Raw genomic sequence first — 16,817 nt, 5'->3', positions numbered from 1 at the left:
AGTACAGTTATTCACAATAGCTCAAAATTGAAAACAACCCAAATGTTCATCAATGGATGAATGGGTAAACAAAATATGGTATGACCATAGAATGGAACATTATTTGGTAATAAGATGAAATATTAATAAATGTTACAACATGGATTAACCTTGAAACATGCTAAGTGAAAGGATCTAATCACAAAAGAGTACTTATAGTATGATTGCATTTATATGAAATGGCCATAAGAGGTAAATCTATACAGACTGTAGATTAGTGATTGCTAGACTGAGATCAGGAGGAATGGGGAGTGACTGGTAATACATAGGGGGTTGCATTTTGGGGTGATAAAAGTGCTTCAATCTTAGATTGTGACAAAGACTGCATAATTCTGTGAATATACTAAATCCATTCAATTATACATTCTGAATGTGTGAATTTTATAGCACATGAATTGCATCTCAATAAATATGTTAAAAATAAAATAAGAGAATTATACTAGATGATATTTAAGGTCTCTTTCATTTCTAGAATTACATAATTACAGAGCACAAACTCATCCTGGCTTATATTTTGACAACTGAAAATGCACAACTAACTGATGGTGACTAAAGGAGGGAATCAGAAGCTAAACAAACGTAAAGTACAACTTTGAACACTGATAACAGCAGACTTTAGTACTTTTTTAAAGATTTTAATTACTACTTAGAGTGAGAGGAAAGGAGAGAGAAAGGGAGAGAAACATCAATGTGCTAGAGAAACATCATTCAGTTGCCTCTTGCACACCAGCAACCAGGGACCTGGTCCGCAACCCAGGAACATGCCCCCAACCAGGAATCAAACCAGTGAGTGACCTTTGGGTTTGTAGTCTGTCACTCACTCACTGAGCTACACCAGCCAGGGTGACAGCAGTGGACTTTGCAAAAACCACCAGAACAATCACAAATGAGAAGGCTGTTATTAGGCACATATTTTAGGCACATTCTGGATGTAAAAGAGTCACAGAGTTGAGTGTTTCAAGTAGAGGCTACTGCCATAAATAAATGATAGATATACATACAGTGGTTAAAATGATGTTTAGTTATGTATCAGTCTTTCCAACCTCGTCTACCCTGACATAGACACCAATTGCCATCACTAATGTTACCTTCAGATAAAAAGGGTCAAATATATTCTTATGAAAGGCCAATGACACCTTACCTTCTTCTAATAGGTTACACATCATCACTTTTTCATTTACATATACAAAATGCCATGCTGTGAGGTCATGGAAACTATGATACTTACTGACTCTGCTTGGTAAGAAAGCACTTTGAAAAGATCCTTCTCCACAGCACACTTCTGTACAGCCACTGAGGGCTCAGTAGGGCAATTTTCTATTAATTTGGCATACAGTTTCTCCAGACCCTTAAAAATAAAACCACAATATTATATAATAATGAGAAACACTGCAACTGTTATTGATCATTGCTATGACTTAAAAATCAGTGGTAACTTACATTTGTGGCAACTTCAAAAAACATATCAGCCATCATACCATTTCCAATATCTATCCATTCTTTTCCTGTTTTCATATTCATCTGGAAGAGAGAAATTAGAAAAGATTTTTATTTTTTATTTTGTTACAGAAATAATGGATCTGGGAACAAAAATTATCAAAGGTCACTAAGATAAGAAAGAAGGGAGAAGCAGACATTAGTGCTTTCTGATGGAAGGATACCATACAGTCTATGAATTATTCTTGACAAAATTGAACCTGAATCAGATCAAGCTTCTAAATCCACCACTACAGGAAAAACAGGATATAGAGAATTATATTACATAATGCTGAAGATGCAATCATCAGAATACAGAATTTTAGCCCTGGCTGGTGTAGCTTAGTGGATCGAACACAGGCCTGCGAACCAAAGGATCACGGTTCGATTCCCAGTCAGGGCACATGCCTGGGTTGCAGGCCAGTTTCCAGAAGGGGAAACGTGAGAGGCAACCATACATTGATATTTCTCTCCCTCTCTCTTTCCCTTCCCCTCTAAAGATAAATAAATAAATTCTTTTTAAAAAGACTACAGAATTTAGAAAACTATAAACAACTTAGTTTCTCCGATAAATACATTTATTAAACAGATTTTTTAAGGTGGGGAGAAAGATGTAGATTTACAAAAAGAGCCCTGCCTGGTGGAGCTCAGTGGATTGAGTGCTGGCCTGCAAACCAAAGGGTCGCCGGTTTGATTCCCAGTCAGGACATATGCCTGGGTTGCAGGCCAGGTCCCCAGTAGGGGGCACGTAAGAGGCAACCACACATTGATGTTTCTCTCCTTCTCTTTCTCCTTCCCTTTCCCTCTCTCTAAAAAGTAAATAAATAAAATCTTTTTAGAAAATAAAATAATAAATAAATGAATAAAAAGAGAGCTATTAATAAAATATATGGTATGGACTTTCCCTAATTCTGATTGTAAGAAACAAAGTGGAGGTGGGGAGAAGGAGAGGGCAGACAGAGTAGGGGATACTGGATATTTTTAATTTTAGAAAATCTCTGTTAAATTTTATTAGGTGTGACAATGGGTATTGGGTTAGTTTGAATAAAAAAGATACCTTGTCTTTTGGAGACATATATTAGAGACATTTATGGGTGAAATGATGTATTTTGGATTTGTTTCAAAATAATCCATGAGAGTTTGTTGTTGGAGGAGATATAGGAGAAACAAAAGCTGTCATGTGCTGATGATTCCTTTAGTTGAATAATGAGTAAATGGGTGGATCAGTCAATTTTGTGTGTACATTTGATATTTTCAATAAAATATTGTTTTATTTTTTATTTTGTTTTATTTTTTAAAGATTTTTTTAATTTATCTTTAGAGGGGAAGGGAAGGAGAGAGGGAGAGAAATATCAATGTATGGTTGCCTCTCGTGCGTCCCCTGCTGGGAACTGGCCTGCAACCCAGGCATGTGCCCTGACTGGGAATCGAACCGCAATCATGTGGTTTGCAGGCCCGTGCTCAATCCACTAAGCTACACCAGCCAGGGCTATAAAATATTGTTTTAAAACACTGGAGAAATACTTTCCACTGGAAATACATACTTGCCTCTAGGGAGTGAAATACAGGGTAGGGAGGGATGGATCGGAAAACAATGACTTTTCATTACTTTCATTACATTTCACAAATCCTGAATTATAAATTCAACATTTAGTCCACTGAATCACTCTAATAACAATGATAGCCCTGCTTAGACCTTTCATTTTAATACACAGAATTATCCTAAAAGGAACATGGATACACTAAAGGCTATAACTTGCTTCTAGGTTCACCCCAACTTCAACCATCTTCACAGGAGTCGTGACTATCTCATTGCATCTACACATTGTCCTCACTTCATTAGGACTTACCAAAATCCGTCTGTGAATAATTTCCTGCGGAGCATCTGGGTCTTCACACATGCACATCATCTTGCAAGCCACGTGCCGTACTGCAAAACAGTAATTAGACACCCATGAACACAAAGCATTCGTTCTCCTCTTATCTAAACCTACAGAGAGAACGGGGATGTGAAGTGAAACAAGTACTGTTGTTAAAAAAGAAGAACTTTAAAGGCTTTTTAAAAATCAGTTATCAAAAGCAAATGATCTGCAATTTATCAGATGAATCATTTGCTTAAGGCTCTAGTCAGACAAAGACTGAATTTTCAGTTTAATTTCTGCAGGTCTTAAGCCCAAAGACTCACTGAAAATACTTGGTTCCACATGATGCTCTTGTGTGTATGGGCAGCAAAATAATCCTAAGTGGAACTGGAATCTAAAGCTGTTCAACATCTCACAAAATTTCTGAACAGGGTAATTGTGGATTACTCTCCTAAAACTGAAACTTTCTAAATATATTCTTTGCTGTAGATGACATAAACATTCTTAAAATATAATTTATAAAACACAGATATCTTCATGATACAGTTCAGTTTCCCTGAAAACAGGAAAGTTTGAATAACTGTAACCTCCTTATTTGTGTAGTTTCTTTTACCATAAAACATAATCAGTTTTTAAAGGATGCCTTCCCAATATAAGTAAACTAGCTGCCTTGATGTTAGGTCTCAGCAGCCACACTACCTATGGTAAAAACACTTTTAATTCATATTCAGTTGAAAAGAGATTTCCAGCTGAAATTGCAGGGTAACTGAAGTAGAAAGATCGTTTTATGATCCATCATGAAATGTAAAATCTATTCATCCCTTAATGAGGTTAATTTATTCCTGAAAAAAATCTTGCAGTATAATAACTAATGATCATATGTACACTGTCTTGCATTTCCAGTTTTTAAAATGTTTCATTTTTCTCCAAAGTTCACTAATTCTTCAGTATTCTTAAGGACCCTGATCTCTTAATTATTTCCCATCTCCCAAAATACCATTAGCACCGCCCTTTCAATGCATTCCTTTCTATGTTCAAATATATCCATCTCCATTCCTTGAAACAAAAAAATCAACCCCACAGTGCTTCAAGCTTCCATCCCATTTCTCCCCTTCCTTTCATTGCCACGCTTCTTGATTTGAATAGTCTACCTACTACCTCTATTTTCTTGCTGCTCACTCATCTCCTTAAGCCCCTATAATGTTTTTGCAGCTGTACTAACTACTCTGCTTAAAACTGCACTCCTAAAGACCGCCTTCCCTGACCTCGCAAGCAACATTTCACAGTGATCATAGCCCTTCTGAAAAATACTACTTCCTTGACCTCACAGCTTTGAGCAGTGTCCCTCTGTGGGAACTGTCTTATAGCGTAAGAACTTTGCTCCCATCCCCACATTCTTGATCCAGATCTTTATAGTTATCGCCAACCAGTCTTCAGCCAAAGGCAGCTAAAGCTGAGACAGAATGCTCCTTCAGTATAAAGATGTGTTCTTTGTGGCTATTGTTCTATCCTTGTCCTCTTCTCAGCCTGTCCTTGGCCCCTCTATATCATAAACATCTTGGATAGGTGCCTGCTGATTGACTCCTTACATCTGCCTTACTCTGCTCCACCAGTGCCCACAGCTTGACATTTGAACAGACTTGAGACAACACCTCTGGTATTCGTGAATTCTTTGTTTTTCTTGTTCACTGACTCATTCCCTCCCAGATCCTCAAGCATAATGTATGCCTGGTAGTTTTGTTCTCAAGCCTTATCTTGTCCCTTTCACCTACGGCCTCACATAACATGGTATGACAAACCCTATCGGAACTATGTATTCAATAAATGGGTAGTGAGTCTCCTCTGGAGAATGAGTACTGAGAATGTTTTGACTATCTTTTGGTCTCGTACCCTTGTTCTTTTTCTTCCCAGACTTGGAAGACTCAAGGTTAAAAATGTCACTACTCTGTTTTCTCCACACTATTGGTTCTGAAACTTTGGCAGGCATGAGAATTCCTGAGATATTTTTTCACCAATGGCAGGGCCTAGGCATCTATAGGTAAATAAGCTCCACAGGTGATCTTTAGTTATACCAATATTTAGGAACTGTTGCTCTCCCCTGGCCAGGTAGCTCAGTTGGTTAAAGCAACATCCCCATACACCAAGTGTGCAGGTTCAATCCATGATCAGGGCAATATGAGTCAACCGATGAATGTACAAATACATGGAACAACAAATGGGTGTCTCATGCACTCTTTGTCTCTCTCTCTCTCTTTAAAAATCAATTTTAAAAAAGAACTGTTGCTCTTTATTTTCTCCCTTAGATGATTCAACTACATCTATGATTTCAAAAATCACTTCCATGTGAACAACTACCAAATCTACAGGCAGCCTGACCTTTCTCATATCTCCAACCTTACTGTAACCTTAAATGCAACACGTCTAAAATGAAAATTTACAAGTCATTCTTCTATTCTGGCTTTCCTCTTTCTTGTCACTGTTCAGTAAGTCTTCCCTGTAATAAAAATGATAGTCTATAAATCTTGATGCCTTTTTTTCATCATATAACATAAACCAGGCTCACTGAACTTGTTTTTAAGGAGACAAAATATCTTACAACATAATACTTTTGAAATAAAACTCTTTTAAATCAGAGGCTTCCTGCATTATGTCCTGTTTTCCACTGTATCTTAAAAGTACTATGTATATACATACATATGTGTGTGTGTGTGTGTGTGTATACCCAAATATCTGATTAAGAACTGCAACATGCACAGAGTCAGTACACTGGGAGAAGTCCTAGGCCTACAGCTCCCACTTCATCTGCCAAATCCCTACTACATGACAAGCAGTGAAAATCTGCCACAGCAACATTCCTTAATATTCAGAATAGTGGGAATTTAGAATTAATGCATTTTGCTATTACACGGTTTACCTGTGTAAAAAGTTTCTCCACGGATAAATTTCTAACTCTTCCTTCCCCATAACTACAGGATCTAAGGCTCCTAGGAGCAATGATCTGAACAATTTTTCTAAGTTAAAGAGGTGGAAATTGTTTTCTAAAAACATCCTAATAGAGGAGTGGACTAATGAGTAAATATATAATTGACTTTATTAACCACTAATTACCCTATACCTATACTCAAGTTGTATATACTTTGGTTTATATTCATAAAGATAAATACTTGATAATAAACTCTATTTGTCACATACCAATAAAATTTGTCTTTACAAAGTAAACCAGTCCAGAGATTCCCCTTTTGGGTTCTTCCCTCAATGTATCCTTTATAATTGGGCAATAGGATTTCCAAAACTGCATTTAATGTCGCTATCCTTGCTGGCAATCAGCACCTGTGAGCACATTAGACCCTGGCCATTTAGCTTAAGCACTAGAACTTTGCCAGTGAACCACATTTAATGCACCCAAGCAGACGAGTTTCGTTGTGGGTTTTTGCTTTGTTGTTGCTCTTGTTATTTGCTCTCACAGGTAGAAAAGAACTTGTCTGGTGTTTCTCAGTAACTCAGTCCAATGTTCATCAACCAACCTCATGAGGAAACTAACCATTACAGAGTTTTCCATCTAAATCCCTCACATAGCAACATTTTCCTTTCTATTTTTAATGGAGAGAGGAAACTACTATTTGATAGTACTTCAGAATCCAGATCATATCTTCTCCAAGGAAAATAATCTGTGTCTTTTAATGCTTCCTCAAGTCCTCATTTTCCCACCCTTTAATCATCTTTGTTGTTCACTACCAGACGATTTCTTGCAGTAGTGCTATTAAACTCTTATTAATACAGAGCTAATTTCTGAAAAATCATAAAACTGAAAAAGGGTCTTTGCTCGAGAAATCTCTGTTAATAGTTGTCTTTTAACCAATTTCCATCTAAGAACTGGTCAAAATTTTATTTAAACTACAGGAACATAATCTGATAATACTCCTCACAATGAATCACAAAATACATACGTACATTTAGCTCTCTGCTCTCCAGTTACATCCAAACCGACTTTCTTGGAAAGTGCCCAGTTCCACAGGCTTATTGCCATTTCTTCAATCTAGACAAGAGAAACATTTTCTTAGCCAGTCAAAATACTGTTCACCTCCAATATTATTTCTTGAATGTTTTATGATCATGTGACTACTGCGAGTCATGTATAGGCCCTTCATAATCTAATCATATTCTGCCTCCCCCCACCAAATTTACCCACTGTTACAGTAACCGTCTCACTGTCCCATGAACACAACTTGTTCGTTCCTATTTATTCACTTTTATTCATGCCATTGACTTCACTTGATATAATTCCCTCCATTCTTTCTACATAACTCGAATCCAGTTTCAGTCTCACCAGGAATATTTGAAAACTGAAATAAATTCTGCTCTGTGGGGTGGGCTCCTGCAAAGCTGATCCTCCACAGCCAGTTCTGGCAGCTGACTAGCCTGGGTAAACCCCTCCCATTGACCTGCCAACAGCAATCCAGGCTCAACAACAGAGGAGGGTGTACTCAGGGTACATGATAGATGCACCTCGAGTACCCAGCTTGGGTGATAGGGGAGGCTGTGCCACTGGACACTATAGGACACCTATTACATTAGGCCACACTAAAAAGACATGGAGTCAAAGCACCTCTACCTAATACATAGAAAGAAACACAGGGAGGCTGCCAAAATGAGGAGACAAAGCAACATAGCTCAAATGAAAGAACAGACCAAAACTCTAGAAAAAGAGCTAAGTGAAATGGAGATGAGCAATCTATCAGATGCAGAGTTCAAAACACCAGGTATGAGGAGGCTCAAGGAACTTAGTGAGGACTTCAGGAGCATAAAAAAGCTCCAGTCAGAAACAAAGGATACATGAATTGAAATAAAGAACAATGTACAGGGAAACAACAGTAGAGCAGATGAAGCCAAGAATCAAATCAATGATTTGGAATACAAGGAAGAAAAAACAACCAATCGAACAAGAAGACAATTGAATCCCCAAAAAGCAACCTCTGGGACAACTTCAAGTGTTGTACCATTCACATCATAAGGGTGCCAGAAGGAGGAGAGAAAGACAAGAAATTGGAAACCTATCTGAAAGAATAATGACAGAAAAGTTCCCTAATTTGGTGAAGGAAATAGACATGCAAGTACAGGAAGCACAGAGAGTCCCAAACAAGTTGTACTCAAAGAGGACCACACCAAGACACATCATAATTAAAATTCCAAAGGTTAAAGATAAAGAGAGAATCTTAAAAGCAGCAAAAGACAAGAAGTTAGTTACCTACCTACAGGGAGTTCCGATAAGACAATTAGCTGATTTCTCAACAGAAACTTTGCAGACAAGAAGGGACTGGCAAGAAGTATTCCAAGTGATGAAAAGCAAAGATTACTCTATCTTACAGCCAAGATTGCTCTATCCAGCAGAGCAATCATTTAGAATGGAAGGGCGGATAAAGAGCTTCCCAGATAAGGTCAAGTCAAAGGAGTTCATCATTACCAAACCATTATTATATAAAATGTTAAAGGGACTTATTTAAGAAAAAGAAGATCAAAACTATGAACAATAACTTGGCAATAAGTACATATCTATCAACAATTGAATCTAAAAAGGAACCAAGAACAGAGGCAGAATCATGGATACAGAGAGTGTTTTGATGGTTGCCAGATGGGAGGGGATGTGGGGAAATGGGTGAAGAGGTGATGGGGATTAAGAAGTACAAATAGGTAGTTACAGAATAGCCACGGAGATGCAAAGTACAGTATAGGAAATGGGGTAGCCAAAAAACTTACATGCATGATTCATGGACATGAACAATGGTGGTGGGATTGCCTGAGGGAGGGGGGTTGCTGGGCAGAGGGGGCAAAGGGGGAAACATTGGGACAACTATAATAGCATAATCAGTAGAATATAATTAAAAGAAAAAAAAAGTAATGAAGTACATGTGCTGATTGGTGTTACTCAGTGGGTTGGGCATCGACCTGCAAACCGATAGGTGGCCAGTTCGATTCCCAGCCAGGGCACATGCCTGGGTTTCAGGCCAGGTCCCCAGTTGCAGGTGTAAAAGAGGCAACCAATCTATTTTTCTCTCACACATCAATGTTTCACTCCCTCTCTTCATCCCTCCCTTCCCCTCTCTAAAAAAAAATTAAAAAATATTTTTAAAAAGTAATGAGGTACAGATACACACGCTATAACACTGAAGAACCTTGAAAACATGGTAAGTGAAATAAATGAGTCACAAAAGACCAAATGGTGTATTGTTCCATTTATAGAAAATGCCCTGAATATACAAACCCATAGACACACATTGTAGATTAGAGGTTGTCCAGGGCTGGGAAAGGGAGGAAATGGAGAGTGTCTCTGAACAGATGCAAGATTTCTTTTGGAGATGATGAAAAGGTTCTAAAATTCATTGTGGTGATGGGTACAGAACTCTGTGTAATACTAAAAATCACTGAATTGTATACTTGAAATGGGTCAATTATATGGTTTGTGATTATATCTAAATAAATCTATTATATATAAAAAGAGAAAGAGATATTTAGAATGAACTTTACTCTCCCCTTTCCATATGTGCAATCACCAAAGTGGAAGAATTAGCCCAAAGTAAACATTCCCAAAAGTGTCCCACAACCTCAAGACAATTTCCAAATTAAATGGCAGACCCTCATTTAAACACTATAAAAAATATCCCAAACAAATTACTCCTGAAGGCTTATATTCAACTGAGTTCCCCACTACCATATAGTTTATTACTGTAGTACAAAGGTAAGGAAAAGAGAACTATTATTTAGTGACTAAGTGCTGTGTAGCCAGGACCTTAAATATGTTATTTTGTTTACTATTTACAACACTAGGAGGTGGGTTTTGTTATTCTCCTTTAATAGATGAGAAAACTGAAGCCTGGAGAGGTTACCCATTAAATATTAAACTTAAGCACATATTTTTCCATTGGTTTCTAAAACTATTTTCTCTTGATTTCCTTGTATTTAGCAAGAGTTGTTTTTACTTACACATTAATTTTAAGATCATCAAAAGCTATCAAACAAAAATTTTTTTTCAAAAATTTTAAGGATTTCATTTACTTACTTTAAGAGAGAAGGGAAGGGAGGGAGAGAGGGAGAGAAATATCAATGTGTGAGAGATACATCAACTGGTTGCCTATCACACACCTTTAACTGAGGACCTGGCCCCCAACCCAGCCATGTGCCCTGACTGGGCTGCTGGCACTCAATCCACTGAGCTATACCAGCCAGGTCTCAAACAAAATTATTTTTATACCAACCTGATCATCCGGTAGGCCAGCCATTGATTTTCTGTTGATATTTCCTATGTCCATGAAGATTTTATCAATTGCTTCAGATATGCCAGGTGAATTATCTCTTCTGATCAGGGTTTGAATAGTTTCTGAAATAACAATGAATGGTAAATGTGCTATGAGCTATCACCATTGGCTAAAAACAGCAAATCACTTTAAAATCTGTCCTTAGATATTTGGTCAAATGAATATAACATGAAGAAACTGTGAATAATCCTTAGAGTAAAACCAAACTAAAGAAAAAGTTTCTTTTAGCTAAAGGTAGAGTATAATTTTCAAATAAAATTTATATTCTCTGGGAGTCATTTGCCCATAACAATCGTTATTTTCATTCTCAAGAAATAAAAATGCATTAACTTCACAAATAGTAACGTTATTATAGGTCATCTTAAAACCATAAAATAGAAATAAATAATGTCTACAAAACTAGAAAATGTAGAGATTCTGAAGGGAGAGTTAGATATGTGCCCTGTAAAACTGAAATACTTTTTAATATTTGCAAGCATTAGGTGGACATAGGTAATTTATCCTGTCTCTGAAGTCTTAACCTAACACTGTGGGAAAAAAATGACATGTCCAATTACAGACATTAGCCAGTTACTGAATCTGTACAAATGATGTCACCATTTTCTAAACAGTCTGAACTCAACATTTTATAGTGCTGAATCTTACTTGGACACAGAATTCTATAAATGCAAGCATGATATAGAATTATAACTGATACTTTTCATATTATCAAAATTGAGGATTTTCCAAACTCATGTAACAGAAGTGTTCATAACCTAGATGTCTGTAATTTTTGAAACATATCTGAGCATCAACTAGCAAGATGTTAATATTCATAAATTCATAAAATACTTTAAAAGCAACTTCTGGAAGATATTTTAAGCTGCTATTTAACCTGATAGAATTAACAATAAATCTGCTAAGTGAAAAATTTTCAGTTAAACATCAAAAAATAGATTCACATAAAGATTTCACAAAACAAATTATGTTCAAATATACTCAAAAATGTTATACAGCTCATGGAATCTTTATTACCCATGAGCAGTAGTATTAGGGAACATACTACAATTTATACACCTCAAGTGATAAGATATATACAAAAAGAAAAATCTCCAGCCTCCTTACTCCCATAACTCTGTGAAAAGGCATACTGTATCTTGATTCTTATAAGATTAGGTAAGCAGTAGGCTGAAAGGCATATGTATTACAGCCCTTACTCAAAATACAGGGTGGGACATGAAGTAAGTTTACAGTTGTTCATCTAGAAAATAATACAACAATTAATAAATAATACAGGAATAAATTATGTTTCATGTACTCACAAACTCACTTTTGCCCCGCCCTGTATTGATAAGAGAATTAAGAAAGTTTAGAATGGGAAAAATATTTGTGAATCATCTGCCTGGTAATGGGATAATATCCAAAATATAGAAAGAACTCATACAACTCAATAGCAAATTTTTTAAAAATCCAATTTAAAAAATGAGCAGAGGATATCTCTAGAGATTTTTCCAAAGAAAAAATAAAGGGCCAACAGGTACATGAAAAGATGCTCAACATTACTAATCATCAGAGAAATGCAAATCAAAACAGGATCTCACCTCACACTAGTTAGAACGACTATTACCAATAGTAATTACAAAAGAAATGTGGTGAATATATACAATAGGATATTATTCAGCCATAAAAAATAATGAAATCTTGCCATTAGTAACAATATGATGGACCTTAAGGGTTCTGCTAGTGAAATGAGTCAGAGAAAGACAAACACCATATGATCTCAATTATATGTGGAATCTTAAAACAAGTAAACAAACACCAAGCCCATAGAGACAGAGAACAGATTGATTGTAGCCAGGGGACAGGGTTAGGTGATAGACAAAAATGGGTGAAGGGAGTCAAAGATACAAACTTCCAGGAATAAAATAAATAATTCACTGGACATAATGTATAAAATGGCAACTACAGTTAATACTGTACTGCAACCCTGAAACACCAATCCAAAAGAACCTATGCACCCCGATGTTCGTAGCAGCACAATTTACGATAGCCAAGAGTTGAAAGCAACCTAGATGCCCATCGGTAAATGACTGGATCACAAAACTATGGTACATTTACACAATGGAATTCTATGCTGCAGAAAGGAAGAAGGAACTCCTACCCTTTGCAACATCATGGATGGAACTAGAAAGCATTATGCTGAGCGAAATAAGCCAGGCGGTGAAAGACAAATACCATATGATATCACCGTTCACAGGGATCCAAACAAAACAAACAAGCAAGCAAAATATGACCAATGACACTCAAATATGGAACAGGCTGACAGGGTCCAGAGGGGAGAGGGGAGAGAATCATAGGGGAAAAGAGGATGGACTCACATGAACAAGTATAAAGGACACATGGACAATAACTAAGGGTGGGGGGCGGAAATGGGAGGGAGGCGGGGAGCATGGGGCGGGGGGGCGGGCAGGGTTGGGAATATAAGACAGAAAGCTGTACTTGAACAAGAATTAAAAAAATACTGTACTGCATATTATTTTAAAAAATTATTTTAAAAAATACTGTACTGCATATTTGAAAGTTGCTAAGATAGTAAATCTTAAAAAGTTCTCATCACAAGAAAAAAAACCTTTGTAAATATGTATGCTGATGGATGTTAACTAGACTTGGTATAATGATCATTTTATAATATATACAAACATCAAATCATGTTGTGCACCTGAAAGTGATGTAATGTTGCATGTCAATTACACCTCAATTTTAAAAAATTAGGGAAACTTTGAAATGTGTTTTGAAAGCCAACCATTGTGTAAAAAAAGATGTCTTTAAATGATTTTNTATATATATATATATATATATATATATATATATATATATAAGTGTTTAATTTGAGTTGCTTCAAAAAATTCCAAAAATAGTTTAGTACAATACCAATTATAACTTGTGCTCACATGGTATGACTGTGAAGACATTAATTTTGATTTGTGCGTGTCCTCTTAGCATTTAATATAATTCATTCTTTGTCAAAATAATTCTGGAACTTTCAAAACATATTTGCAATTTCATTTACTTGAGCAATTTGATTGACACTAGCTGAGGCAATGACAGCACTGCAGATCTTTAATAAAATGCAGTCAGCAACGCTGGGTAACTAGTAGAGATCACATAGCTAAATGGTTGAGTTACACTATGCAGGATACTTGTTTCTGGCAGAAACTAAGAAAGGAGCTCCCATAAATACAGTCTATTCTTGAGATTTGAAGATAACATGCTATATTAAGGTTATGTCAAGCAAGGTTGTACATTCTGAAAGAAAATAATCAAATCATCTTCCTGGCTACTGAAGTGAACTATGATTTACAACATGATTTCAGTCAATATAATTTAAATGAGATCCATTCTAGTTAAAACAGGGGGTGGGGAGGTGGTCACACCATTTAGACAACTGTGTTAATCAATACCAATTCATTGTGATTAGGCAGACAGCATTGTAGATATAGTATTAATAAAAAATAAACATTTTCCCTGTCCTTGAGGAAGTAAGCTTCTGCTACTTCCTCAAGGCAAAAAAAAATCTATCAACAGTCCTGCCAAGTCTCTTCCTGTGACTCCCATCAGCTCAACCAGTCATTTCAAAGGCCAAAACACCTACCAGGGTCAATTCAAGATTTGAGTTCTAGTCACAATTATCTGCAACTTTGTCACTGAGAAAAGAACCAAAAAATGACAATAAAATTAACATTTGCATAGTGGTTTATGCTCTCAAAGCTTTTCATATGCATCTTCATTTAATCATCAACCTACTCTGTAAGGCAGATATTTTTATTTTATAAGATGTGGAAACTCGCCCTGGCTTGTGTACCTCAGTGGATTGAGCACGGGCCTGTGAACCACACAATCACGGTTCGATTCCCAGTCAGGGCATATGCCTGGGTGGCGGGCCAGGTCCCAGTGGGGGCCCATGTGAGAGGCAACCACATATTGATATTTCTCTCCCTCCCTTTCTCCCTCCCTTCTCCTCTCTCTAAAAATAAATAAAATCTTTTTTTAAAAAAAGTATGAACTTGAATATTTTGATAGACCATAAGAGTATTTATATAACAGCAAATACAAAGATATTAGAAACCTAGAAAAAGGAAAATTATCTCCAAATTAACCATTGGAAAGGAGATTCCAAAGCTTAATAAACTGTTGCCATACTTTAAGAAGAAATAACCCTCATGCTGAGAAGGAAAACTAGACCAAATTATCTCAGTGTGAATTTTTTTTAATTAAAAAAAATGTATTGCTTTTGGAGAGAGAGAATCATGGAGAGAGAAACATAGATCTGTTTTCTACTCATTTACGCATTCATTACTTGATTCCTATATGTGCCCTGACCAGGAATCAAACCTACAACCTTGGCATACTGGAGACACTCCAACCAGCTGAGCTACCCAGTCAGGGCAGTATGAATATTCTGTTAACCCCACTCAACTGTTTGCTATTCCCTTGTTAAGTCACCTTCTATTATGGATGGTTCTTGGTGCTTGCCAAAATGAAAACCTTTTTTCTGAATCAGAAGAGACACTTTTAGGTAACTTTCCAGCACAGTTGTTATTGTTTCTTAAGTTAAGAATTTGGGCCTTTCAAAACCTGTCCTCTAGGAAAGAAATACTCTAGACAAGTCTGTTGAAACCTGATTACAAAGGCACTTTACATCTCAGCAAATTCACTTCTAAGTATTTCCCCCAAGAAAAATGAAAACCTAAGTCATTTAAATATATATATACATGAATATTCATAGCAACTTTATTCATGATAGCCAAAAATGTCCATCAACTGATAAATGGAGAAATTGTGATGTATTCATTCAGTGGAACAGTACTAAGCAAAATAAAGGAAGTAACCACTCTTATGCAACCATGTGGATGACTCTCAAAATAATTATGCTTAGTGAAAGACACTACAAAAAAAAAGAGTATGTACAGTACTGTTTCATACACAAACTCATCTGCAGTGATAGAAATAAGAACAGTGAATGCCTGGGGTGAAATGTGAAGTGTAGATTGACCACAAAGGGGCATGATGGAATTTTCTGAGATAAGAATATTCTATTTATCAGAATGATGGTCATACAGGTTACATTTGTTCCCCCCTCAAAATAAGGTATCAACCTGCACACTTAAAATGTGTGTATTTTATTATATGTGTAAATTATACCTCAATAAAGTTGATTTCTTTTTTTTAAAGATTTTATTTATTCATCTTTAGAAAGGGAAGGGAAGGAAAGGAGAGAGGGAGAGAAACATCAATGTATGGTTGCCTCTCCTGCATTCCCTGCTGGGAACTGGCTTGCAACCCAGGCATGTGCCCTGACTGGGAATCGAACTGCAATCCCTTGGTTCAGAGGCTCTCGCTCAATCTACTGAGCTACACCAGCCAGGGCTAAAGTTGATTTCTAAGAAAGAAAAGAAAGAGGGGAAGAAAAAGTACCATCGATCTGAAATCCTAGAGGTTGCAGGTCAGGAGCAGGGTAGCACAGTGTGGTATCAATCTTTGTTCATCAAGAAGGCAGCCTCAAAGGTAAACGGCAGAGCCCTGACCAGTGTGACTCAGTTGGTTGGGCGTTGTCCCACACAGCAAAAGGTCTCCACTTCAATCCCTGGATTAGTCAGGGCACATACCAGAGACAGCTGATAAATGTTTCTCTCCCTCTCTTCCTCTCTCCCTTCCCCTCTCTCTAAAAAATATAAGTAAATAAAATCTTTTAGCCCTGGCTGGTGTAGCTCAGTGGATTGAGCATGGGCCTGCAAACCAAAGGATCTCGGTTCAATTCCCAGTCGGGGCATATGCCTGGGTTGCAGGCCAGTTCCCACCAGGGGACACATGAGAGGCAACCATACATTGATATACCTCTCCCTCTCTCCTTCCCTTCTTCTCTAAAGGCAAGTAAATAAAATCTTTTAAATAAAATAAAATCTTCTTTTAAAAAAAAGTAAACAAGTGATCTGTCCCCTTTGCCCACCTTCACCCATTTTCCTCACCCCACTGCAAAAATCCTGTAACTACATGAGGTAATGAATGTGTTCATTAACATTCTTGTAGTAATCACTTTATAATATATACATACATAAAATCACTACACCATATACCTTAAACTTACAGAATG

The 16,817-nt window shown here is 36.8% G+C and overlaps 1 protein-coding gene across 1 annotated transcript in view; it reads right to left on the bottom strand.

The window, feature by feature from the left end:
• TEX11 (testis expressed 11) overlaps positions 1-10,749 on the bottom strand; it is a gene marked incomplete at its 5' end in the record, with an annotated part of 97,356 nt that extends 86,607 nt beyond the window's left edge. The window contains 5 exons of the mRNA XM_037060266.1: positions 1,268-1,387; positions 1,480-1,560; positions 3,366-3,445; positions 7,329-7,413; positions 10,628-10,749. Of these exons, the coding sequence (XP_036916161.1) occupies positions 1,268-1,387; positions 1,480-1,560; positions 3,366-3,445; positions 7,329-7,413; positions 10,628-10,749 (488 nt within the window). The remainder of the gene's footprint in view (positions 1-1,267; positions 1,388-1,479; positions 1,561-3,365; positions 3,446-7,328; positions 7,414-10,627) is intronic.
• Positions 10,750-16,817: the final 6,068 nt, after the last annotated feature.

Source organism: Sturnira hondurensis, unplaced genomic scaffold, assembly GCF_014824575.4.
Source record: "Sturnira hondurensis isolate 20B ecotype Veracruz unplaced genomic scaffold, ASM1482457v3 Scaffold0011568, whole genome shotgun sequence".
In the NCBI taxonomy this organism is placed as follows: Eukaryota; Metazoa; Chordata; class Mammalia; order Chiroptera; family Phyllostomidae; genus Sturnira; species Sturnira hondurensis.
The sequence above is the reverse complement of the archived record's forward strand: the minus strand, read 5'-3'. Positions and strand labels throughout refer to the sequence as shown.